A 27,871-nucleotide genomic window follows, 5' to 3' on the forward strand; every position below is an offset into this window, starting at 1 on the left:
CAATTATCACCGTATACAACATTCATTCCTCTATGGATTTCAATTGCAGGCACGTTTTCTGCGGTTAGAAAGTTGAATATAGCACCCTGTTTCTCACACACCGACATAGTTATACGCTACACAGCGCCATGTTACTTAAATTCGAAGCTCTCTAGTGGCAGAGGCTTCAGCTTGCGACAGCGAAGCGGGAAAGTCTACCAGGTAACATGCATGACATGTAACACTTCAACCGATACTGAAAAATGGTTCAAATGGCTCTGAGCACTATGGGACTCAACTGCTGTGGTCATAAGTCCCCTAGAACTTAGAACTACTTAAACCTAACTAACCTAAGGACAGCACACAACACCCAGCCATCACGAGGCAGAGAAAATCCCTGACCCCGCCGGGAATCGAACCCGGGAACCCGGGCGTGGGAAGCGAGAACGCTACCGCACGACCACGAGATGCGGGCCCAACCGATACTGAGAACAGAATTAAAAATTCGGAGGCATTACGTTTCAAAACGCTCTCGTATTTATCATTCTGCTGCGTGCTGGGGCATGTAACAATTGTGGTAAATAAGGCTGTATTTGAAGCAGCTGAAGATACCTGCCGTAACCGTACACGTTGCCATCTCGTTGTGGAGATACACGATCATACATATTTTGTGGGAGATTGCGGACGGGGATGGGGAGGAATGGTTGACGTTGAAAGACAGCAATCTGCAGTCAATAAAGCAACATTTTTAGCTTGTTTAGGTCTGGAATTTCCCCTTCCGACCACTGAAACAGGTTGATGCAATTTTAACCTAACTCCAGATACGGAATTGCACCATTTTGTGGCGATTTCTTCTCCGGCGAGAAGAACCACCATTATGTGGAGCTCGTCGCACATATATTTCTGTTCTCCATATTGGAAAGAAATATATTTTATATCACTGACAGGCGATCAGCCACCAATTTCGTTGTCATTGTATTCTCTATTTCACGTAACTATGACATGAATGTTGCACACTGTATACTCTACGCTGAGGTGACAAAAGTCATGGGATAGCAATATGCACAGACACTGGTAAGTCAAAACATGTGACCACTGCCCACCGCGAGGTTGGATGCGACCTGGTGACGTTGGGAGCACGTGACGTGCTATGAAAAGTACGTATGTGCAGCAGAGACTGATGGGGGATCACCCTAGCGAAGATATTGACTGCAGATGGGGAAATCCACTGAGATAAGCGACTTCGTCAAAGAACAGATTATTATTACGCAAAGCCTGTAAACGAGTATCTCGAAAACGGCGAAGCTGGTCGAATTTTCACGTACTACTGTCGTGAGCATCTACGGAAAGAGGTAGAACAACGAAACTACCACTAGGCACTCAATGGTTGGACGTCCACGACTCATCACAGAACGTGGAGTTTGGAGGCTTGTCTGCTCTGTAAAGTAGGATAGATGGTGATCTGTGGCATCTATGCCGAAAGAGCGCAATGCTGGTGCATGCACAAGTATTTTGGAGCACAATATTCATCGTACATTGTTGAATATGGGGCTCCGCAGCAGACCACCCATACGTGTTCACATGTTGGCACAACGACATCTACAGTTACGACTGCAGGGGGCGCGGGACCACCGGGATTGCGTCGATCAACAGAAACATGCCGGCTCTTTGGATGAATCATATTTTTGCTACACTTAGTCGACGGTCGTGTCCAAAAAGGCCCTCATCGAGGTGTACAGAGATTCGAAACAGACAGCACGCCACAGACGCAGCTGGTGCAAGTAGTGTTATGCTGTGGGAGACATTCTCCTGTGCTCGCATGGAACCTGTGCTAGTAATGGAAGACACACCTGCGTTGGTTGATGTCTTCCCCGACGGCGATATGTCTCTCAGCAGTATAACTGCCCGTGTTTCAGTGATTTGAGGAGCATTATAAGGAATTCACGTTGATGTCTCGGCGACCAGATTCGCCTGATGTAAAGCCTATGTAACGTATCTGAGTCGCTATCAGGCGCTATCACCGCGTACGCAAATCAGCGGGCCGGCTGCTGTGGCCGAGCGGTTCTAGGCGCTTCAGTCCGGAACCGCGCTGCTGCTACGGTCGCAAGTTCGAATCCTGCCTCGGGCATGGATGTGTGTGATGTCCTTAGGTCAGTTAGGTTTAAGTAGTTCTAAGACTAGGGAACTGATGACCTCTTGATGTTAAGTCCCATAGTCCTTAGAACCATTTTTGAGCAAATCAGAGGCCCGTTATTTACGCGAATTACATGACCTGTGCATAGACATATAATGCCACATACCTCCATAAACCAACTAACAAACAGTCGAATCCGTGATACGCAGAATCAGCGACATATTTCGTTCCAGAGACGGACAAACAAGCTATTAAGCAGGTGATCATAATGTTATGGCTCATCAGTGAATGCAGATGGCGATAGTATCTCGTACACAAAGTCTAAAAGGGCAGTGCATTGGCAGGGCTCTCATTTGTACACGAGTGTTTCATGTGAAAAGGTTTCTGATGTGATAACGGTAGCGCGACTGGAACTAACAGACTTTGAACACGGGATGGTAGTTGGAGCTAGACGCATGAGACATTCCTCTTCAAAAATCTTAGGGAATTCAATGTGTCAATAATGTCCCGAGAACACCAGATTTAAAGTATTACCTCCCTCCACGGACAACGCAGTGGCAGATGCTCTTCACTTAACGACAGTGAGCAGCAGCGTTTGCGCACTGTTGTCAATGCTAGCAGCTAAGCGACTCTGTGAACTAACCGCAGAAATCGAAGTGTAATGTACGACAAACTGACCTGTTGAGACAGTGCGTCGACATTTGGCGTTAATTGGCTCTGGCAGCTGACCATCTGTACGAGTGCCTTTGCTAACAGCACGTCATGGCCTGCAGCGCCTCTCCTGGGCTCATGGCCATATTGGTTGGACCCTAGACGACTGGAAAATCGTTACCCGGTCAGATGAGTCCCGATTTCAGTTGGTAAAAGCTGATGGTAGGGTTAGAGTGTGGCACAGACCCCACGAAGTCATGGACCCAAGTTGACAACAAAGCAATATACAAGCTGGTTTTTTCCCCATAAAGGTCAGGAATAAGCTGGGTCCTCTGGTCCAACTCAACCGATCATTGACTGGAAATGGTTATGTTCCGCTACTTGAAGACCATTTGTAGCCATTCATGGACTTCGTGGTCTCAAACAACGATGGAGCTTTTATGGATGACAATGTGCTATGTCACCAGACCACAATCATTGGCGATTGGTTTGAAGAATATTTTTGACAATTCGAGGGAAAGATTTGACAAGCCATCGAACGTTTATGGGACATAATCGACAGGTCAGTTCATGGACAAAATCCGCTCCAAGAACACTTTCGCAATTATGGATGGCTGTAGAGGCAGCATGGTTCAATATTTCTGCAAGGGACTTCCAAGGACTTTTGGGGTGCATGAAAAGTCGAGTTCCTGCAAGTCTTTTTTGACCCCGGTGTATGTGGCTTGAAAACACTTGTTCAACCTTTCCTTGAGAATTGCGCATACGTGTGGGACGTCTACTAAATAGGATTAACAGGAAAGATAGAGACGATCCAACGAAGAGCGACACATTTTGTCATAGTATCGTTTGGTAAGCGCGAGAGCATTACGGAGATGCTCAACAAACTCTAGTGGCTGTCGCTACATGAGAGGCGTTATGCATCACGAAGAAAGTAAGTATTGAAATTCCGACAGCATACGTTCGGAGAAGACTTGAGCAACACATTATTTCCACCCACATATGTTTCAGGAAATGACCACAACGAAAAAATCAGAGAAATTACAGCTCATCCGGAGGTCTATCGACAGACATCCTCCCCGCACACCAATCGCAAGAGGGGAGAAATGTTAGTGCTACCAGAGGTACCCTCCACCAGAGTTTAGATGTAGTTATAGAGGCATTTGATGTCAGACTAAGTTTTAAGGTATTGCATTTAAACATGTTTTCGGAGTAGCTGGCCCATCTATTATCAATCAGTGATGTCTTGACGTATTACAGTGTTTTGCAAAACTTATAGACGGGATAGGTTATGTGTTGTAACATATTACCTACTCTGTGGACATGAATTGATGTGTGGGAGCATGTTGCCACTCGTGCACAGAAAGCTGGACGTCAAATGACGTGAAGTCAGCGTAACTATAGAGCTAAATGGAGCTGGACACGCAACACGAGGCAGTTGAAGGAACGGGGACGGTTTCTGTCAATCAGTGAGCAGTTACGGTGCACTCTGGTGGTGTTCTTCATTACAACATGGCAAATAATATTAGGAAACTGGAAGAAGAACGAAGTGTGACGAGTGTAGCCTATGAGTTTGGTATTGCTCACATCATTATTTCACGTGCATGGGGAGCGTTACGGACCACAGGCACTCCTGGCCCAAGGAGAAGAGATAGTCGACGACGATCAACTACAGCAGCGGATGACTGCTACATCGTGCAACAGGCAAGATGGGACCCAAGTCAGACAGCGAGTGTCATTGCAAACACATTTAACAGGACAGCAAGGCACACAATCTTACACTCTACAGCGGCACGGTGACTGGGAGGGACTGGTCTCAGTGCCCAACGACCAGTGCGTCGTGTTCCGTTGACACTCTCAGATCGACTTCACCGTTTTGCGATGGTGCCAAAAGAATAGCGACTGGACCAACAAGGAGTGGGCTTGCGAGCTCTTCTCGAATAAGTGCAGATTCAGTCCGAGTAGTGATTCTGGACGTACTCTCATATGACGTGAGGATCGAACATGGGACGGTCTGAAGAACGTTGTCTAACTTGACCGTTTTGGTGGTCCAAACGTCTTGCTGTGTGGAGGTATAGCTTTCCATTGGCATATTGACCACCGAATCTTTGAACACGATACACTCACTGGTCAACGTTAATATGAGACAGTACTCCCTCCCCACGTGTGTCTAAGCGGTGCATTAGGCCCTTACTTTGTTTTTATGGATGACAATGTGCAACCATATGGAACAGCGCAGGTCGAGGAGCTCTTGGAAAAAGAAGATATTTGACGAATGGACAAGACTGCCCGTTCCCCCAACTTAAATCTCATTTAGTACGTGTGGGATGCTCTTCCACATGCACCAACGACCATCCAGCGGTTGTCAACCGCGCTGGTGGAGGAACGGGACGCCCTACCACAAGAACTTGTTACCAGTCTTGTGGCCAGCATGGGAGCGCATTGCAGAACATGTATTGTCATGCATAGTGATGACACGTCCTATTGGAATGATATTTCGCCTTTTGTAATGTTCAGGGGACCAACATCAATTGCTGCAGTAGACTGGCAGCACGGTTTCTGGAACAAAGGGGCCACTGTTCTTATCTCGAGGTTAGATAAGATAATACTTCTGGGAAATGCCTCCACCCAACATGTGACGAGATCACCAAACCACTGTGCCTATGGCAGAGATAAGGATCTTAGACGAATTCATGCCCCCCCCCCCTCCTCCCCCCTCCAGGCTGATAGGAATCTAGTTCCTCCTCCCTTATTATATGGAGGTAGTTTGTGTTGTTGCCCCAGATGATAATTAGACAAAATATTTGTCAGGATTTGTAAGTGGTGGGTCCCTGAGCTTCGGCAATACGCGAACACCGAGAAGTAAGTTTTATTAGCAAAGACTGATTATAAAACACGCACGCTGCGTGGACCCATAACACTGTGTCTGACATCCTAATTACGGTTGTATCGAAAGGCTCCATAGTGAGCTAAGAAAAGAGAGATATTCGCATCCGAGGCCACGCTAGTTAATACGGCGCGCTGCGGACGGCGGCCAGTGGCTTACTCCCTGCTTCGCTCTGCGGCCGGACGCACGTGTACTGACCAAGCAAATTGTCAGCATCCCAGGCAGGTCGGCTGGCGATCGCATGTTACATACAGTACGTCTGCGTGCAACCCATAGACCCTTACAATTTTAATCCTGTTGCCATTCTGTACGTCATAGTGAATGGAATGTGTGTCTTTGGGATTATGGTGTAGGTATTTATTTTTATAAATATAGTAACAAGTTTAATATTAAGTTTATTATTACCAATAATTTTTCTTAACCTCTTCCCTCCTCCTTTTACTACTAGGGCCTTGTCATTCTCGTTACAGACATTGTAGTGAGAGAAAACAACAGAGCTGTTCTATTTGGGAAATTGTGGCAAAAATATGAGCTAATAAACTTTCAAATACAGTATATCTCTGAACCCTTACAATAATAATAACATCATACTATTTACTATAAGCACTCCCATATCCCATTGCTATTTCCTATAATTTTACCGATTTTTTTCCAAATACCCACGACTCTCTTCTATGATTTAAGTAAAAAACGTGATTTTAAACGTTTGATCATCAATACAGCGCATCAATTTATACTGATAACCAAGTACCATCGTATGATACTTTAACAAACATGCCAATCTCCAGAGTATGACAACGTGTTTCGTGGACTGTACCAAAATCTTAGTCATCTCCAGATCGACTAATCCTTGGTGAAAGATTGTGGCCCACTTACCAAATTTACTCTGGGATCCTATTGTGTATCTTTCGTCTACTCTGCCGATCGGTTCTGTAGGCGAGCGCACCTAGCGGCCTTGTTATCGAAGGAGAGCCCCCACGTTATTCTGTAAGCATTTCGGGAGCGATGCCGCACAGTTCTAGCGAACCAAGGTTCTCCTTGCGCCAGCCAATTCAAAGCAAGCGGCTGTAAAGCCACGTATTTGCACTGCAGTGAGCACAGTGCCATGAACCTGAAGCAACTAGCAGCTGACACAGGCACACTGTTCTTTGCAGTACTGAAAAGTGTGTTTATAGTACGTAGTATTGCTCAAAGTTCCCTGACCATCGGTTTCCATGCATGCATAATAATGATAGGGTATTTGACTGTGTTCTGGAAATTGTCACACACGCAATATTATTTCATTTTATTCTCATGCACATTAACATCTTATTTTGGATTTTATGTTCCAGAAAATGAGTTGGGAATGGTGTGTAATATTACAATTGTACAAATACAAATATAAAACATTCGAAACATTGTTTAAGGGAGTATCAAAGAATAAGAAGATTCATAGAATGTGGTTGTAGCTCACTCCTAGACATCCAAATGATGAAGTAGCCTGCTTTTCTAAATGATACATGAAAGATTTGTGTCTTTCGAGAGCGTGTGGCAAATGCAGCAATTGAAGTTTGTAGAAGTTTATAACATCCATCTGATGAATCAAAATGTTTCATATCTGGTGGTATAGTCTAAAAATATTATAATGGGAGTCTTTCATCTCTGTCTACTGTTGTTAAGGATTCGATCCCAGGTAAATACTTGCGACAAGGAAGAATATAAAGATGATTGCTGCTAATTTCATTCGCAGTAATTTAAGTTGTGCTCTTAGATTCCTAACCACACACTCGGAAATCGCTACGTATTCGAAAAACAGGGCGAATTATTTGTGACAAGAAAAAATATAAATGTCACTGCCGGTTGTTTCACGCTCAACAGTTTCATCTGTAGCAATTTCATCTTTCATTTTTTAAACATACAGAAGTTTCGAAATCGAAGATACTCATTACTGAGAAATCACGCTCCTACATGTAAATAACAACAAATATTGCAGAAAAATATTTAACTTTCACGAATAACATAGTCTCACAATGTGTTACAGACACGAAGAGGAAACAGAAATTTTTATTGTCAACAGGATGTGAACCTACAACCGTCAGCACTGGAGTCTCTTGCCTTAACCACCTGGCCACAACAATCAGTTCACAACAAATTCTCTATTTTTGCTGATTCGTTGCAGAATTATATGGGCATAAGCTGCAAATGCATGAAAACTTGGAAGGTTTCCACTATCAGCCTTCATTAAATTCCTTTATATTTTTACTTAAAAGTTGTAAACGCCTTTCGATAATTAATAACTCAACCATTTGCGGGAAAAAGTACGCAAAAAAATGCCTCTGAGCACTATGGGACTTAACCTCTAAGGTCATCAGTCCCCTAGAACTTAGAACTACTTAAACCAACTAACCTAAGGACATCACACACATCCATGCCCGAGGCAGGATTCGAACCTGTGACGGTAGTGATCACGCACTTCCAGACTGTAGCGCCTAGAACCGCACGGCCACCTCGGCCGGCAAGTACGCAAAGTCACTAGTAATTTCAGCTAACACTCATGTAATATACATAAGTAGAGTTTGACGTCTTGAAATTTAATAAGTTTCAAACTCCTGATTACATAAAAATAACAGGTATTTTGTGAAAATATTGATCGTAAATGTTTTTGATACAATCATTCACAGTAACAACAATTCTAACCATATTTGCAACGAGGGAAAACAGTCTATTATGAACTCACTTTCCACTCGGATGTGTCCTGGCGATTCTTCAGTAAAACATAATCACTAAATCCGATACTGAAACTACTTAATTTTTTTCGCATAATAAATTCCAGCCGTTAACAAATGACACAGAACCGAATGAGTCTCCATATTGAAAACTAACCGCCTCTTCGTACAGGTGTCGAAAAATCAGCAGGCGGACCGATCGGTAACAGGCCTCCGAAACTTACAGAATAGGAACTTCAGCTAACAAATCGAAAATGACGTCACTACCAAGGCTAAACTACCGCACCTATCGATATGAACGGTACAGACTAGGGCACAGAATCTCTATCCGATGGTAAACTAAATTAATGTCATGACGCTTTCTCAAATCTTCCATACGTTCCCCATAACTTAAATTGTTCATTAATTTTAAAAATTCCTTTTAGAAATCACACATCACGAGAGCCCTCTTTTCGGTAATGACATATATATATTTCAACCAGCATGACTATTTGAAAGAGATAGCATGTGTGACCCTAATAAGTGCCAGAAGTCGGGTGTGCTGTGAACACAGCCTCTTGCTCATCAGGTGCTCCGAGGGTATATGGATTAGACACACGCTGAATCACCTCAGGTCAAATTAACTGACAGATTAGCCCCATGAAGTTACTTTCAGGCTACTTGTAAAATCAACTGTCGCATACATCGGAAATGTTATTTGATAAGTTCCTGAACTTGTCAAGGGGCTTCGAATATTGCTTGTGGTCGGAGGGCATGGGCATTTCAATTTACTTTAGTGGTTGCTGAATGATAGAATTTGATCTGGTAAAATAATATTTATTCTAGCAAATGTGCAAAAATAACTCAGGACACATAAACGTAGAGATTGTAAAACTATTTGAGAAAGAACGTACACAATCAAAACAGAATAATAAGAAACATGAAAGGTCATTAGGGCCGCCATCAGCATGATGCTGGACAATTAATGGTTGAAATGGTGCCGAGACACACAACACAGGAATTACTCTTTCAAATGTGATTGCAAAATTATAAAATTACACAAAAAGGTATGGATTCGGATAGATCACACAACAGATCAGTGAATCCAGGAACAATCAGAAAGAATCATCACCAGACGCTTGAGCTCCAACGAATCAGCTCGATAAAGAAACATGACATGAGTGAGTACGGGAAAGGCCCCCTTTGAAGAACGAATTAGATTTCAGAGAAATTTAAAGCAATAGTAAATAAGCTAATGTAAAGGTCCATATTTACTGAATCGATCTTGTCTTTTACATAACATTACATAGGTGCTGAAAATGTCCTCCTTGTGCTTCAATGCACTTTTGCGTGCACCCTATCATGTTAATACACTCCTGGAAATGGAAAAAAGAACACATTGACACCGGTGTGTCAGACCCACCATACTTGCTCCGGACACTGCGAGAGGGCTGTACAAGCAATGATCACACGCACGGCACAGCGGACACACCAGGAACCGCGGTGTTGGCCGTCGAATGGCGCTAGCTGCGCAGCATTTGTGCACCGCCGCCGTCAGTGTCAGCCAGTTTGCCGTGGCATACGGAGCTCCATCGCAGTCTTTAACACTGGTAGCATGCCGCGACAGCGTGGACGTGAACCGTATGTGCAGTTGACGGACTTTGAGCGAGGGCGTATAGTGGGCATGCGGGAGGCCGGGTGGACGTACCGCCGAATTGCTCAACACGTGGGGCGTGAGGTCTCCACAGTACATCGATGTTGTCGCCAGTGGTCGGCGGAACGTGCACGTGCCCGTCGACCTGGGACCGGATCGCAGCGACGCACGGATGCACGCCAAGACCGTAGGATCCTACGCAGTGCCGTAGGGGACCGCACCGCCACTTCCCTACAAATTAGGGACACTGTTGCTCCTGGGGTATCGGCGAGGACCATTCGCAACCGTCTCCATGAAGCTGGGCTACGGTCCCGCACACCGTTAGGCCGTCTTCCGCTCACGCCCCAACATCGTGCAGCCCGACTCCAGTGGTGTCGCGACAGGCGTGAATGGAGGGACGAATGGAGACGTGTCGTCTTCAGCGATGAGAGTCGCTTCTGCCTTGGTGCCAATGATGGTCGTATGCGTGTTTGGCGCCGTGCAGGTGAGCGCCACAATCAGGACTGCATACGACCGAGGCACACAGGGCCAACACCCGGCATCATGGTGTGGGGAGCGATCTCCTACACTGGCCGTACACCACTGGTGATCGTCGAGGGGACACTGAATAGTGCACGGTACATCCAAACCGTCATCGAACCCATCGTTCTACCATTCCTAGACCGGCAAGGAAACTTGCTGTTCCAACAGGACAATGCACGTCCGCATGTATCCCGTGCCACCCAACGTGCTCTAGATGGTGTAAGTTAACTACACTGGCCAGCAAGATCTCCGGATCTGTCCCCCATTGAGCATGTTTGGGATTGGATGAAGCGTCGTCTCACGCGGTCTGCACGTCCAGCACGAACGCTGGTCCAACTGAGGCGCCAGGTGGAAATGGCATGGCAAGCCGTTCCACAGGACTACATCCAGCATCTCTACGATCGTCTCCATGGGAGAATAGCAGCCTGCATTGCTGCGAAAGGTGGATATACACTGTACTAGTGCCGACATTGTGCATGCTCTGTTGCCTGTGTCTATGTGCCTGTGGTTCTGTCAGTGTGATCATGTGATGTATCTGACCCCAGGAATGTGTCAATAAAGTTTCCCCTTCCTGGGACAATGAATTCACGGTGTTCTTATTTCAATTTCCAGGAGTGTATATACTTTGCACAACTGTGCCGCATCAGTTCTCAAAATTTAAATACGAATATTGTCCTTAAAGTCTTCTAACATTATTATGTTAACTGCATACACTTTTCGCTTTAGACTGTCCAACAGTAAAAGTCACAAGTGCGAACACGTCAGCAACAATCCTATGCGCCGTGCGGTTCTAGGCGCTTCAGTCTGGAACCGCGTGACCGCTACGGTCGCAGGTTCGAATCCTGCCTCGGGCATGGATGTGTGTGATGTCCTTAGGTTAGTTAGGTTTAAGTAGTTCTAAGTTCTAGGGGACTGATGACCACAGATGTTAAGTCTCATAGTGCTCAGAGCCATTTGAACCAATCCTATGCTGACTGTCCTTTCTTCTGTGAATCTTTCATGAATTCGTGAGAGTGACTCGCGTGAGGTGTGACAGGTCGCCCCATATTGTTGAAAGACAGCATACGAACGTTCATGGAGGGTCAACTGTGCGTAAAATTCCTCAAAGATTCGCAAATGTACAGCGGTGTTTAATATTGTTTCAAAAAATATGGGACCCACAATCCAACTTCCTGATACGTCTCGTTTCTCATTAATCCTACGTAAATTGTTTGTTGACCAATATCTGGTGTTCTGGGAGTTTTTATGTCCTGTCACATGGAACCAGACTACATCACTCATGAAATACATCAGCGGATCCAACATTCCACTCTCAGTTGTTTGACATAGCCATGTACAGTAATTCACACGTTTTGCCTGATCTTCCTCCTTCATGTCATTTTGTAGGACTTCATCCCTATATGGTGTAAAACACGTTGACAAGCCCTACCCGAAACGTTCACTCGCTGCTACAATTTACGTGTCGACTTCTTTGGACTCAAGATCATTCGAGCTCGAATATCAGCGATCACATCAAGTGTACTAACGGGCGGAGCACGATCCTATTTTGCGTTTGCAACTTATCCTGTACTACGCCACTTTGTCACCAAATCCTGTACACTGCTCTTTGCTGGTTGAAAAACCAAAGGAAACTTCTTTGCAAAAATGTCCCGTGTTTCCTTCAGTGAAATGGTAGACAGTACGCCTCCACTATTGCTATTCTTCCTTGGAGAGGATACATCTCGCAGCGATATTTACTTCACGTGTCCTACCTAAGTCGCAATGACTTTCGTAGTATACTAAAATGTAAACTTTCACGGCCGGAAATATCATGTCCATTATAGTTATCCGGGCTGTTATGCCGTGGTCGGTTGATGAATTCTGTGGTGATTCCCAACGTTTCGTCTCCGACTGCGGGAGACATCTTCAAGGGGGGTCCGTAGCTTGATGGAAGGTCCAACACACACACTGGCTCGCTACTGACTGCCGCTAAATTCCGTGTCCGCGCGCCCCCGCGCCGCGGCGTGACGTCACGTGTTTTGAAAACGTCAGTGCAATTGGCCGCTGTCCGTCGCCGTCGATCGCCGTTGCCATCACCCAGTAGTGGACGAGTGGTACACATCTTCTTTAACACCGGCATCCATATACCGTTTAATTTGACGCCCTCCTCCTTTCGGTTGAAATTATTTGGGTGTTTAGCGATTTCGATTGCCTCCCTGTATAGCCTTTCGTAGTATCCGCTCGTGGCCGCTAGTACTTGCGTCTCCTCGAAACGAATATTGTGGTTCCCTGGCTGGAAAGCATGCTCCGCAACAGATGATCGTTCCGTTTCTCCTCTTCTACAATTTCCCTTGTGCTCTTCCAAACGTTTAGAAACAGTTCTTTTGGTGGTACCCACATAAACATCACCACAGCTGCATGGGATCCTATACACTCCAGATTTTTCCAATGGTTTGCGAGCGTCCTTGGCAGGCCTAAGGTATTCCTGTATCTTCCTGGTGGGCTTGTAAATTACGGTAATATTCCGCTTTGTCAAGATCCTCCCTATTCTTTCCGTTACATTTTTAACAAACGACAGGAAAACCTTAGATTTTGCAGTAGCCTGTACGTCAGTATGATTTCTGCGTGGCTGTCTCAACGCACGTTTTATTTCGGCGGACGAATATCCGTTCTTCGTTAGTGCATTGTGGAGATGTTCCATCTCAGCGTCGAGCAACTCAGGTTCACAAATATTTCTAGCTCTGTCCGCTAACGTCATGATAACACCCCGCTTCCATTGTGGGTGGTGGTTCGAATCCCGGTGCAAATAACGGTCCGTGTGCGTGGGTTTGCGGTACACTGAGTGGCCCAAACTACCATTTTCGTTTCTAAACACAAGCACATCGAGGAAATGTAGTTTGCCGTCTACCTCCTCCCCCATTGTAAACTGAATTCTTGAGTTTATATTGTTCAGATGTTCGTGGAACCGGCTTAGTTCCTCCCTACCATGTTTCCACAACACAAACGTGTCATCCACGTATCGGAACCATACATTTGGTTTCTTGCTGGCAGTACCTAAGGCCTGTTCTTCGAATTTCTCCATAAAGAAGTTTGCAATTACGGGACTTAGGGGGCTTCCCATAGCCACGCCATCCGTTTGCTCATAAAACTGTTCATTCCACTTGAAGTATGTGGTCGTCAAACAACACTTAAACAGCTCTAAAATATCGGCAGGAAAAATTCGATCCAGCTGTTCCAATACATCATTAAGTGGAACCATGGTAAACAGCGATACCACATCGAAGCTGACCAATATGTCCTCCGGCTGGACCACTATGCCATTCAATCTGCTGATGAAATGTGTCGAATTCTTTATATACGAGTCCGAACGGCACACATGTGGTTTTAACAGCGTAGTCAAAAACTTGGCTAACGAGTAGGTGGGCGAACCAATGGCACTTAGTATCGGTCTTAACGGAACATTTTCTTTATGAATTTTGGGCAATCCATAAAGCCTCGGTGGTAGCCCAAAACCTCTCACCACAGGCTACGTAATTGCCGACGGCCTTCCCATAACGACAGAGAGCAGCGGCGTTTGCATACCGTTGTCAGAGCTAACACACAAGAAACACTACATGAAATAACCGCAGAAGTCAATGTGGGACGTGCGACGAACGTCTCCGCTAAGCCAATGTGGCAAAATCTAGCGTTAATGGGCTATGGTAGCAGACGAGCGACGAGAGTGCCTTTGCTAACAGCATGACATCACCTGCACCGCCTTTCCAGGGGTCGTGGCCATATCGGTTGGACCCTAGACGACTGGAAAATCTTTACCCGGTCAGATGAGTCCCGATTTTAGTTGGTAAGAGTAGGTTGTAGGGTAAGAGTGTAGCGCAGATCCCACGAAGCAATGGGTGCAAGTTGTGAACAAGGCACTTCGCAAGTCGGTGGTGACTCCATTACGGTATGATCTGTGTTTGCAGGGAATAGACTGGGTCTTCTGGTCCAAGTGAAACGACCATTGACTGTAAATGGTTATGTTCGGCTAGTTGGAGACCATTTCTAGCCATTCATGGACTTCATGTTCCCAAACAACGATGGAATTTTTTATGGATAACAATGCTCATGTCACCGAGCCACAATTGTTTACGATTGGTTTGAAGAACATTATACTCAATTCGAGCGAATGATTTGGCCACCCAGACCGCCCTACATGAATCCCACCGAACATTTATAGGACATAATCAAGAGTTCACTTCGTGCACAACGTTCTGTACCGACAACACTTACGCAGTTATGGAGTACTGTAGAGACAGCATGGCTCAGTATTTCTGCAGGGGACTTTCAACGACTCCATGAGTCCTTGTCATGCCGAGTTGCTGCATTACGCCGGACACAAGGTGGTCCGACACGATATTAGGAGGCATCCCACGGCTTTTGTCACTTTAGTATACATTTGATATAATAAAGAAGATGTTTGTGGGACGTCTTCTCCTGACAGCGGGACAGTGGTTTGTAGCGCTGGTACCTTGATACTTTTTGTCCAAGTCCCATACATGCAATGTCGTTGAGATTCTCTTAGTAGCTCCTTTCAAATGCCCCAAAAAAAATACACGGTTGTTGTTGTTGTTGTTGGGGTCTTCAGTCCTGAGGCTGGTTTGATGCAGCTCTCCATGCTACTCTATCCTGTGCAAGCTTCTTCATCTCCTAGTTCCTACTGCAACCTACATCCTTCTGAATCTGCATAGTGTATTCATCTCTTGGTCTCCCTCTACGATTTTTACCCTCCACACTGCCCTCCAATACTGAATTGGTGATCCCTTGATGCCTCAGAACATGTCCTACCAATCGATCCCTTCTTCTAGTCAAGTTGTGCCACAAACTTCTCTTCTCCCCAATCCTATTCAACACCTCCTCATCAGTTATGTGATCTACTCATCTAATCTTCAGCATTATTCTGTAGCACCACATTTCGAAAGCTTCTATTCTCTTCTTGTCTAAACTATTTATCGTCCATGTTTCACTTCCATACATGGCTACACTCCATACAAATACTTTCAGAAACGACTTCCTGACACTTAAATCTATACTCGATGTTAACAAATTTTTCTTCAGAAACGCTTTCCTTCCTATTGCCAGTCTACATTTTATATCCACTCCACTTCGACCATCATCAGTTATTTTGCTCCCCAAATAGCAAAACTCCTTTACTACTTTAAGTGTCTCATTTCCTAATCTATTCCCCCGACTTAATTCGACTACATTCCATTATCCTCGTTTTGCTTTTGTTGATGTTCATCTTATATATTCCCTTCAAGACACTATCCATTACATTCAACTGCTCTTCCAAGTCCTTTGCTGTCTCTGACAGAATTACAATGTCATCGGCGAACCTCAAAGTTTTTATTTCTTCTCCATGTATTTTAATACCTACTCCGAATTTTTCTTTTGTTTCCTTCACTGCTTGCTCAATATACAGATTGAATAACATTGGGGAGAGGCTACAACCCTGTCTCACTCCCTTCCCAACCACTGCTTCCCTTTCATGCCCCTTGACTCATATAACTGCCATTTGGTTTCTATACAAATTGTAAATAGCCTTTCGCTCCCTATATTTTACCCTTGCCACCTTCAGAATTTGAAAGAGAGTATTCCAGCCAACATTGTCAAAAGCTTTTTCTAAGTCTACAAATGCTACAAACGTAGGTTTGTCTTTCCTTAATCTAGCTTCTAAGATAAGTCGTATGGTCAGTATTGCCTCACATGTTCCAACATTTCTACCGAATCCAAACTGATCTTCCCCTAGGTCGGCTTCTACTAGTTTTTCCATTCGTTTGTAAATAATTCGCGTTAGTATTTTGCAGCCGTGACTGATTAAACTGATAGTTCGGTAATTTTCACATCTGTTAACACCTGCTTGCTTTGGGATTGGAATTATTATATTCTTCTTGAAGTCTGAGGGTATTTCGCCTGTCTCATACATCTTGCTCATCAGATGGTAGAGTTTTGTCAGGACTGGCTCTCCCAAGGCCGTCAGTAGTTCTAATGGAATGTTGTCTACTCCCGGGGCCTTGTTTCGACTCAGGTCTTTCAGTGCTCTGTCAAACTCTTCACGCAGTATCGTATCTCCCATTTCATCTTCATCTGCATCCTCTTCCATTTCCATAATATTGTCCTCAAGTACATCGCCCTTGTATAGACCCTCTATATACTCCTTCCACCTTTCTGCTTTCCCTTCTTTTGCTTAGAACTGGGTTTCCATCTGAGCTCTTAATATTCATACAAGTGGTTCTCTTTTCCCCAAAGGTCTCTTTAATTTTCCTGTAGGCAGTATCTATCTTACCCTAGTGAGATAAGCCTCTACATCCTTACATTTATCCTCTAGCCATCCCTGCTTAGCCACTTTGCACTTCCTGTCGATCTCATTTTTGAGACGTTTGTATTCCTTTTTGTTTGCTTCATTTACTGCATTTTTATATTTTCTCCTTTCATCAATTAAATTCAATATTTCGTCTGTTATCCAAGGATTTCTACTAGCCCTCGTCTTTTTACCTACTTGATCCTCTGCTGCCTTCACTACTTCATCCCTCAAAGCTACCTATTCTTCTTCTACTCTATTTCTGTCCCCCATTCCTGCCATTTGTTCCCTTACGCTCTCCCTGAAACTCTGTACAACCTCTGGCTTAGTCAATTTATCCAGATCACATCTCCTTAAATTCCCACCTTTTTTCAGTTTCTTCAGTTTTAATCTACAGTTCATAACCAATAGATTGTAGTCAGAGTCCACATCTGTCCCTGGAAACGTCTTACAATTTAAAATCTGGTTCCTAAATCTCTGTCTTACCATTATATAATCTATCTGAAATCTGTCAGTATCTCCAGGCTTCTTCCATGTATATAACCTTCTTTTATGATTCTTGAACCAAGTGTTAGCTATGATTAAGTTGTGCTCTGTGCAAAATTCTACCAGGCGGCTTCCTCTTTCATTTCTTAGCCCCAATCCATATTCACCTACTACGTTTCCTTCTCTTCCTTTTCCTACTACCGAATTCCAGTCACCCATGGCTATTAAATTTTCGTCTCCCTTCACTATCTGAATAATTTCTTTTATTTCGTCATACATTTCTTCAATTTCTTCATCATCTGCAGAGCTAGTTGGCATATAAACTTGTACTACTGTAGTAGGCGTGGGCTTCGTGTCTATCTTGGCCACAATAATGCGTTCACTATGCTGTTTGTAGTAGCTTACCCGCATTCCTATTTTTTATTCATTATTAAACCTACTCCTGCATTACCCCTATTTGCCTTTGTATTTATAACCCTGTATTCGCCTGACCAAAAGTCTTGTTCCTCCTGCCACCGAACTTCACTAATTCCCACTATATCTAACTTTAATCTATCCATTTCCCTTTTTAAATTTTCTAACCTACCTGCCCGATTAAGGGATCTGACATTCCACGCTCCGATCCGTAGAACGCCAGTTTTTTTTCTCCTGATAACGACGTCCTCTTGAGTAGTCCCTGCCCGGAGATCCGAATGGGGGACTATTTTACCTACGGAATATTTTACCCAAGAGGACGCCATCATCATTAGCGATACAGTAAAGCTGCATGCCCTCGGGAAAAATTACGGCTGTAGTTTCCCCTTGCTTTCATCTGTTCGCAGTACCAGCACAGCGAGGCTGTTTTGGTTTGTGTTACAAGGCCAGATCAGTCAATCATCCAGACTGTTGCCCCTGTAACTACTGAAAAGGCTGCTACCCCTCTCCAGGAACCACACGTTTGTCTGGCCTCTCAACAGATACCCCTCCGTTATGGTTGCACCTACGGTACGGCTATCTGTATCGCTGAGGCACCCAAGCCTCCCCACCAACGGCAAGGTCCATGGTTCATTGGGGAGGGGGAACGGTTCCATTGGAAAAATAGAAAAAGTTGGTGTCGTGATTTGACAACTATAAACGATAAAAATAACTGGAGAACGTCTATATCTACATCTGCGTGATTACTCTGATTTCACAATAAAGTTCCTGGCAGAGGGTTCAATGAACCACCTTCATGCTGTCTCTCTACCGTTCCACTCTCGAACGGCACGCGGGAAAAACGAGCACTTAAATTTTTCCGTGCGAGCCCTGATTTCTCTTATTTTATAGTGATGATCATTTCTCCCTATGTAGGTGGGTGCCAACAGAATGTTTTCGCAATCGGAGGAGAAAACTGGTGATTGAAATTTCATGAGAAGATCCCGTCGCAACGAAAAACGCCTTTGTTTCAATGATTGCCACTCCAATTCACGTATCATGTCTGTGACACTATTTCCCCTATTTCTCGATAGTACAAAACGAGCTGCCCTTCTTTGCACGTTTTCGATGTCGTCCGTCAGTTCCACCTGATGCGGATCCCACACCGCACAGCAGTACTCCAGAATAGGGCGGACAAGCGTAGTGTAAGCAGTCTCTTTGGTAGACCTGTTGCACCTTCTAAGTGTTCTGCCAATGAATAGCAGTCTTTTGTTTGCTCTACCCACAATATTATCTATGTGATCGTTCCAATTTAGGGTATTTGCAATTGTAATCCCTAAGTATTTAGTTGAATTTACAGCCCTCAGATTTGTGTGACTTATCGCGTAATCGAAATTTAGCTGATTTCTTTTAGTACTCATGTGAATAACTTCGCACTTTTCTTTATTAAGGGTCAATTGCCACTTTTCGCACCATACAGATATCTTATCTAAATCATTTTGCAAGTCGTCAGTAAATTCGCCGTAGTGGCCGCTATAACTTGGCGAAAACCTCACCTCTACATATTTATTCCTTTTGGATATATGTGGGATGTTCTGTCTTAGCTGCCTCTCCCTGTATATACAAGACGGTTCTTATTAATGTTTAAAAACTTCCGGAGCGGCGTAGATGACGCTGAGAAATACACATGTGGCCGAAAATGTCGGGAAGAACCCGAAAAGTGGATGACATATATGGAACATGTGACGTCGCCAGATGACGAACGTCGCCGCACGTTAAGCGGTTGAGCCTATTGGTCTTTCACACTTGATCGTCCAAAGCCAAGTGTGTGTGAATTCCTAAGGGACCAAACTGCTGAGGTCATCGGTCCCTAGACTTACACACTACTTCAATTAACTTATGCTAAGAACAACACATACACCCATGCCCGAGGGAGGACTCGAACCTCCGGCGGGAAGGGTGACTGGTGCCCCTAGCCGCGTAGCCACGCCGCCCCTAAGCCACGTCAAGTATTCACGTCAGTGTGGCTCCGGTCCTGCGTGCGCGATCTTAGCGCGTGGGGCTCAGGTTTCAAATCTTGTGTCTGGCAGGCAGTGTTTTTCTGCATTGCGTTAGACAGTTATGTGTTTACACTGAGGTAAGATTTATTGTTTTATTTACCGGTCTCGCAATCTTCGCTGATTTATTGGGAAGTACAGGGAAACTCAGGAATAGAGAAATACAAGTTGATGAGGAATGAAATAAATAGGAACTGCAGGGAAGCTAAGGCGAAATGCCTACGTGAAAAATGTGAAGAAATCTAAAAAGAAATGATTGTCGGAAGGACAGACTCAGCATACAGGAAAGTCAAAACAACCTTCGGTGACATTAAAAGCAAGGGTGGTAACATTAAGAGTGCAACGGGAATTCCACTGCTAAATGCAGAGGAGAGAGCGGATAGGTGGAAAGAATACACTGAAGGCCTCTATGAGTGGGAAGACTTGTCTGATGTGATAAGAGAAGAAACAGGAATTGATTTAGAAGAGATAGGGGATACAGTACTAGAATCAGAATTTAAAAGAGCTTTGGAGGACTTCAGATCAAATAAGGCAGAAGGGATAGGTAATATTCCATCAGAATTTCTAAAACCATGGGGGGGGGGCGGGGAGGAGGGGGGGAGTGGCAACAAAACGACTATTCACGTTGGTGTTTAGAATGTATGAGTCTGACGACATACCATTTGACTTTCGGAAAAATATCATCCACACAATTACAAAGACTGCAAGGGCTGACAAGTGCGAGAATTATCGCACAATCAGTTTAACAGCTCATGCATCCAAGTTGTGACAGGAATAATACACAGAAGAATTGAAAAAAAAATTGAGGATGTGCTAGATGACGATCTGTTTGGCTTCGGAAAATGTAAAGCGACGAGAGAGGCAATTCTGACGTTGCGGTTGATAATGGAAGCAAGACTAAAGAAAAATCAAGAAACGTTCATAGGATTTGTCGACCTGGAAAAAGCGTTCGACAATGTAAAACGGTGCAAGATGTTCGAAAGTCTGAGAAAAATAGGGATAAGCTATAGGAAGAGACGGGTAATATACAATATGTACAAAAGCGAAGAGAGAATAATAAGAGTGGACGACCAAGAACGAAGTGCTCGGATAAAAAAGGGTGTGAGACAAGGATATAACCTTTCACCCCTATTGTTCAATCTATACATCGAAGAAGCAGTGATGGAAATAAAAGAAAGGTTCAGGAGTGGAATTAAAATTCAGGGTGAAAGGATATAAATGATATGATTCGCTGATGACATTGCTATCCTCTGTGAAAGTGAAGGAGAATTACACGATCTGCTCAATGGAATGAGCAATGTAATGAGTACAGAATATGGACTGAGAGTAAATCGAAGAAAGACACAAGTAGTGAGAAGTAGCAGAAATGAGAACAGGGAGAAACTTAACATCAGGATTGATGGGCGCGAAGTAGATGAAGTTAAGGTGTTCTGCTACCTAGGCAGTAAAATAAGCAATGACGGATGGAGCAAGGAAGACATCAAAAGCAGACTAGCGATGGCAAAAGGGGCATTCCTGCCCAAGAGAAGTCTACTAGTACCAAACGTAGGACTTAATTTGAGGAAGAAATTTCTGAGAATGTACGTCTGGAGTACAGCGTTGTGTGGTAGTGAAACATGGACTGTGGGAAAACTGAAACAGAAGAGAATCGAAGCATTTGAGATGTGGTGATACACACTAATGTTGAAAATTAAGTAGACTGACAAGGTAAGGAATGGGCAGGTTCTGCACGGTAGCGGAGAGGAAAGGGATATGTGGAAAATATTGATAAGGCGAAGGGACAGTATGAGAGAACATCTGTTAAGACATGAGGGAATGACTTCCATGGTACTAGAGGGAGCTGTAGAGGCCAAAACTGTAGAGGAAGACAGAGATCAGAATCTATTCCGCAAATAATTGACGTAGATTGCAAGTGCTATTCTGAGGGGAAGAGATTGGCACTGCAGAGGAATTCGTGGCGGGCCGCGTCAAACCAGTCAGAAGACTGATGACCCAAAAAAAAAAAGAAAACGGTACAACAAAGAATACCTATTCCACCAGAAATAAATGAGTATAAGCTTCCGAATTTCGTCGTTACCGGTAAATGACCTACGTTTTCTTCACTGAATGTGTCTGTAAACAAAAAAGAAGGGTCAAAAGAAAAGAAATACGAAATAAGGTAGGCTTTTGCTTGGTTTGAGCGAGGACAGGAATTTTGTAACTTATATGTTCACAACAGATCTCATTTACAAAAGGTGTTCGAAATTTGCAACGTTCTGCATCAATGTGTAGCAGTGCCCCCTACTGGCGAGTGTAGCATCGACAAGCCTAACCGCTGTACGTGCGATGAGGAACGTAACCTGATGACGTCACATGTTCACACGAGAAATACAGGCCCCGCAACGAACTTGTGACGTCACACTAGCCGGCTTGTTCGCCATACATCGCGAACGCTCCGCTCCTTCCAAGGCCCACAGGAAATCCATGCCAATGAAAAAATACCCACTAAAGGTCTTAACTTGCGCTATCAGGAGTTTGCATATATTTAAACGCGCAGTCAAGAATTATTAAGTTCGTCTGAATAGTTAGTTGCCCCCCACCCCCCGCCAGCGACGGCTGCTAGTAACTGTAAGACCTGCAGTGTCACGTGCAGTGACGTACGCGCCACGGACTGTCTTTCTCGTTGATCTCATTCAACATTTGTTATCCACTTTCGGGGTATTTCCCGACATTTCCGGCCCCATTTATCTTATACACTATTGGCCATTAAAATTGCTACACCATGAAGATGACGTGCTACAGGCGCGAAATTTAACCAGCAGGAAGAAGATCCTGTGCTATGCAAATGATTAGTATTTCAGAGGATTCACACTAGGTTGGCGCCGGTGGCGACACCTACAACGTGCTGACATGCGGAAGGTTTCCAACCGGTTTCTCATACACAAACAGCACTTGGCCGGCGTTGCCTGGTGAAACGTTGATGCGATGCCTCGTGTAAGGAGGAGAAATGCGTACCGTCACGTTTCCGACTTTGATAAGGGTTGGATTGTAGCCTATCGCGATTGCGGTTTATCGTATCGCGACATTGCTGCTCGCGTTGGTCGAGATCCAATGACTGTTAGCAGAATATGGAATCGGTGGGTTCAGGAGGGTAATACGGAACGCCGTGCTGGATCCCAACGGCCTCGTATCACTAGCAGTCGAGATGACAGGCATCTTATCCGCATGGCTGTAACGAATCGTGCAGCCACGTCTCGATCCCCGAGTCAGCAGATGGGGTCGTATGCAAGACAACAACCATCTGCAAGAACAGTTCGACGACGTTTGCAGCAGCATGCACTATCAGCTCGGAGACCATGGCTGCGGTTACCCTTGACGCTGCATCACAGACAGGAGCGCCTGCAATGGTGTACTCAACGACGAACCGGGGTGTACGAATGGCAAAATGTCATTTTTTCGGATGAATCCAGGTTCTGTTTACAGCATCATGATGGTCGCATCCGTGTTTGGCGACATCGCGGTGAACGCACATTGGAAACGTGTATTCGTCATCGCCATACAGGCGTATCAACCGGAGTGATGGTACGGGGTGCCATTGGTTACACGTCTCGGTCACCTCTTGTTCGCATTGACGGCACTTTGAACAGTGAACGTTACATTTCAGATGTGTTACGACCCGTGGCTCTACCCTTCATTCGATCCCTACGAAACCCAACATTTCAGCAGGATAATGCACGACCACATGTTGCAGGTCCTGTACGGGCCTTTCTGGATACAGAAAATGTTCGACTGCTACCCTGGTCAGCACATTCTCCAGATCTCTCACCAATTGAAAACGTCTGGTCAATGTTGGCCGAGCAACTGGCTCGTCACAATACGCCAGTCACTACTCTTGATGAACTGTGGTATCGTGTTTTAAGCTGCATGGGCAGCTGTACCTGTACACGCCATCCAAGCTCTGTTTGACTCAAAGTGAGGCGTATCAAGACCGTTATTACGGCCAGAGGTGGTTCTTCTGGGTACTGATTTCTCAGGATCTATGCACCCAAACTCCATGAAACTGTAGTCACATGTCAGTTCTAGTATAATATATTTGTCCAATGAATACCCGTTTATCATGTGCATTTCTTCTTGGTGTAGCAATTTTAATGGCCAATAGTGTATTAAATTACTTGTTGCAGCGGTGTCTACGTCGCTTAGGGCGTTTTTAAACTTTAATTAGAATCACCCTATATATGCTGATAATAGCTCGATTGTCTCTGCCGGCCGCTGTGACCGAGCGGTTCTAGGCGCTTCAGTCAAGAACCGGGCTGCTGCTACGGTCGCAGGTTCGAATCCTGCCTTGGGCATGGATGTGTGTGATGGCCTTAGGTTAAGTTAGGTTTAAGTAGTTCTAAGTGTAGGGGACTGATGACCTCAGATGTTAAGTCCCATAGTGCTTAGAGCCATTTGAACCATTTGATTCGATTTTCTCTAGGTACCACATGAGAATGAGCAACTGCTCGAAACCGGTAGTGTAAATAAAATATTTAAAAAAAGCGGCTGTAGTGGCTTGTTATTACAACTTTACACCTTTCATACGATTTGTTTAGGCTGCAGATCAGCGTACATAAGAAATATTCAATGACATTTTCTCGCCAATTGCAGCCAATACAGAAAATCGTCAAGTGCGTACTCTTATTATACGATGCGTACTCTCAGTCAAACTTCCCTTACGTGGACGTGGATTCCAGAGCAGGTAATTTTAATTTTCAGACTCCGGCAGTAGAAGGTCGGTCGCCAGCAAATTCGAGACAGCAACTGGACGAGCTTATCGAGCTGAGGTGCCGGCGCCTGGGAAAATCGGGAGCGAGCAAAGGCAGTGCGCTGCACCTGGCGCAGTGGATGCGGGGCCAGCTGGGGGGCGCCGGAGGCGCGATGACTCCGGAGGACGAGCCGGAGCCCGAGGTGTGGTCCCCGGAGACGCTGCGCAAGAGGCAGCCCACCATCGCCGTGGCCGGCTGCTCCACCAGCCGCCTCGAGGAGCTCGAGTCCTCAGACACGGAGCGCAGCCACTCTCACAGCACCTCTGACAGCCAGGTAACGCGACTTTTGCGCAACTAAGCGCGACGCATCTACGTCAGGTTTCTCGTTTTCCTTTAAAAAGTGTTTATTTCACAGCAATTGATGGTAAAGTTCTCGAATTGCAGGAAGCAGGTAAGAATCCTTGGCGTACAAAAATACGACTGTCAACTTTTAATATGTGTCCCGGAAGACTAAATTAAATGCACATCTGCAGAACTCTAGCGATGTGATTGTGCGCCCCTAGCCGAACTGCCAAAGCTGTCCCCCCACTCTCTAACCCCATTCCTCCGTAATTATTTCTGCGTGTCTTTTCTGAACTTTTGTGAGTTTAATAAAAATGAAGAATTAATGAAGAATATCAATCGAATGAAGAATACTAGTGAAGAATATTTCACACAACAAATTAAATATTAAATGTATCTTCGCAGTAAATAAATTATAAAAATTTATATTTGTAGAAAAATTGAAAGTGAAAGAAAATCTGTACTTTGTTCATGGCAGCTACTGTGGACTGGTTTCAGTATGTTGTATACCTGTGGGTAGACGTTACTACACTCGATCGTGGCAGAACGGAAAACCTAACTTTCGTACGAAGGTAATTTATTATCGAGATGTAACAGAAAAGGCATATGACCGGGTTCCTAGGAGGAAGTTATTATCTGTTCTACGAGATTATGGAATAGGAGGCAAACTTTTGCGAGCAATTAAAGGTCTTTACATAGATAGTCAGGCAGGAGTTAGAGTTGACGGTAAATTGAGTTCATGGTTCAGAGTAGTTTCAGGGGTAAGACAAGTCTGCAAACTGTCTCCAATGTTGTTCATATTATTTATGGATCATATGTTGAAAACAATAGACTAGCTGGGTGAGATTAAGATATGTGAACACAAAATAAGCAGTCTCGCATATGCGGATGACTTAGTTGTGATGGCAGATTATATTGAAAGTTTGCAAAGTAATATTTCGGAGCTAGATCAGAAATGTAAGGATTACGGTATGAAGATTAGCATCTCCAAAACGAAAGTAATGACAGTGGGAAAGAGATATAAACGGATTGAGTGCCAAATAGTAGGAACAAAGTTAGAACAGGTGGACGGTTTCAAGTACTTAGGATGCATATTCTCACAGGATGGCAACATAATGAAAGAACTGAAAGCGATTTGTAGCAACGCTAATGCAGTGAGCGCTCAGCAATGATCCTTCTGCAAGAAGGAAGTCAGTACCAAGTTATCTGTGCACCGTTCAATCTTTCGAGCAACTTTGTTGTATGGGAGCGAAAGCTGGGTGGATTCAGGTTACCTTATCAATAAGGTTGAGGTTGCGGATATGAAAGTAGCTAGGATGATTGCAAGTATTAGTAGATGGGAACAATGGCAGGAGGGTGTCCACAATGAGGAAATCAAAGAAAAACTGGGAATGAACTCTATAGATGTAGCACTCAGGGTGAACAGGCTTAGATGGTGGGGTCATGTTACACGCATGGGAGAAGCAAGGTTACCCAAGAGACTCATGGGTTCAGGAGTAGAGGGTAGGAGGAGTCGGGGTAGACCAAGGAGAAGGTACCTGGATTCGGTTAATAATGATTTTGAAGTAATAGGCTTAACATCAGAAGAGGCACCAATGTTAGCACTGAATAGGGGCTCATGGAGGAAGTTTATAAGGGGGACTATGCTCCAGACTGAACGCTGAAAGGCATAATCAGTCTTAAATGATGATGATGTAACAGACACAGTGGAACAAACACGCGCATCAACAGCAGGCTAGAACCGAATTGCACTGGCAATGATCTCCGATCTTAGAGATATCGTTGTGTTCGCCATCGATAGTCAATTTGCTGTCGATAACTGTCACATACTAAAGAATATGCTTTATTTGATCTTCCCCAGTTTTTTGTATTGCATAAATTATTAATTAGATATTGAAGAAAAACGGATGTGATTAAGAACTGAGAACACATCGCTCTTAAGAAATTGTATTTTTATTATAACTGTACTTTTAGCGATGGAGACTGGTATATTTGCTTCAGCATCCAACCCATCGGCCTTTGAGATCTTAGAACACCCAGCGACGTAATAGCAGCAAGAGCTATATTGTTAAATACGAACAAACTGTGTAGGTGGCAGGTGTGTGAACCGATTGCACTGTTTCCACATAAAGCGTGTTAGCGATAGACATCTGTTCGGCATTAGTTGTCTCTTTATTATTCTACTTGCATGAAATAACACTAGAAATCAGTGTGACAACAGCATAGGCCTACATTTATAGTCGTGGGCCGAGGGAAGCGCTTCTTCCCGTAGGCAGAAGATAGAAACACGAGGAGTAATAGAATTCACGTACCTCTCCCGAGTGATTCTCATACGGTCTTTCTTTCTTGCTTTTCTTTTTCCAGTCAGTTTTTGTGCCGCTCTATGACTGAGCGCTTGGTGTGAACCTTTCACACAAGGGACCATTCCCAAGTGTCAATAAACGATTTTGATGAAACTTGGCGTGTATGCAAAGGGGACAAAATAATGCAATACGTTTTTTTTTTCTTTGTGCTCTATTTCACTGTTAAGGAAAAATAACAACCTGCTGGGTAATTAAGCATGTTAGGGTCGGAGGTACTATCTTCCAAACGATATAGAAACAACGTTTCTCGTATAAAATCTGATACGTAATTAACGTTCTTGTAAACTGTGTAATCGAATTTTGTAATAATCTGAATTTTGCAAAGTAGCCCACCACCATTAATTAATTTTGAAAAATGAAAAATTTTGTTACAACAGAAATTAATGAAGCTTTTAAGATACATACATCCATGTGCAATAAAGCTGGTTTCTGTAATACCATATTTGGAAAATAAGTTGTACATAATGTGCTGTCAGAGTATTTTCAACATACCTAATTAAAATATCTAAACAGTCGTTATTAGTCTAGTTACTTATTTTACTTATATTTGTTTCATATTTTAAATTATTTTACAATACACATTCTTTTTTTGTTTTCCCGTTTCACACACATTTAGTTTGTTAATTGAAGATAATAACTCAATATTATGATACAAAATCATTACAATAATGATAATCCGTAA

General features: G+C 44.2%; 1 protein-coding gene across 1 annotated transcript in view; it reads left to right on the forward strand.

Annotated features, from left to right (window-relative positions):
• The window catches only part of LOC124555588, a 1,059,882-nt gene that overhangs the window by 784,115 nt on the left and 247,896 nt on the right, over positions 1 to 27,871 (forward strand). Inside the window, exon 16 of the mRNA XM_047129551.1 lies at positions 24,495 to 24,818. Coding sequence (XP_046985507.1) covers positions 24,495 to 24,818 — 324 coding nt within the window. The remainder of the gene's footprint in view (positions 1 to 24,494; positions 24,819 to 27,871) is intronic.

Source organism: Schistocerca americana, chromosome X (assembly GCF_021461395.2).
Source record: "Schistocerca americana isolate TAMUIC-IGC-003095 chromosome X, iqSchAmer2.1, whole genome shotgun sequence".
NCBI lineage: Eukaryota > Metazoa > Arthropoda > Insecta > Orthoptera > Acrididae > Schistocerca > Schistocerca americana.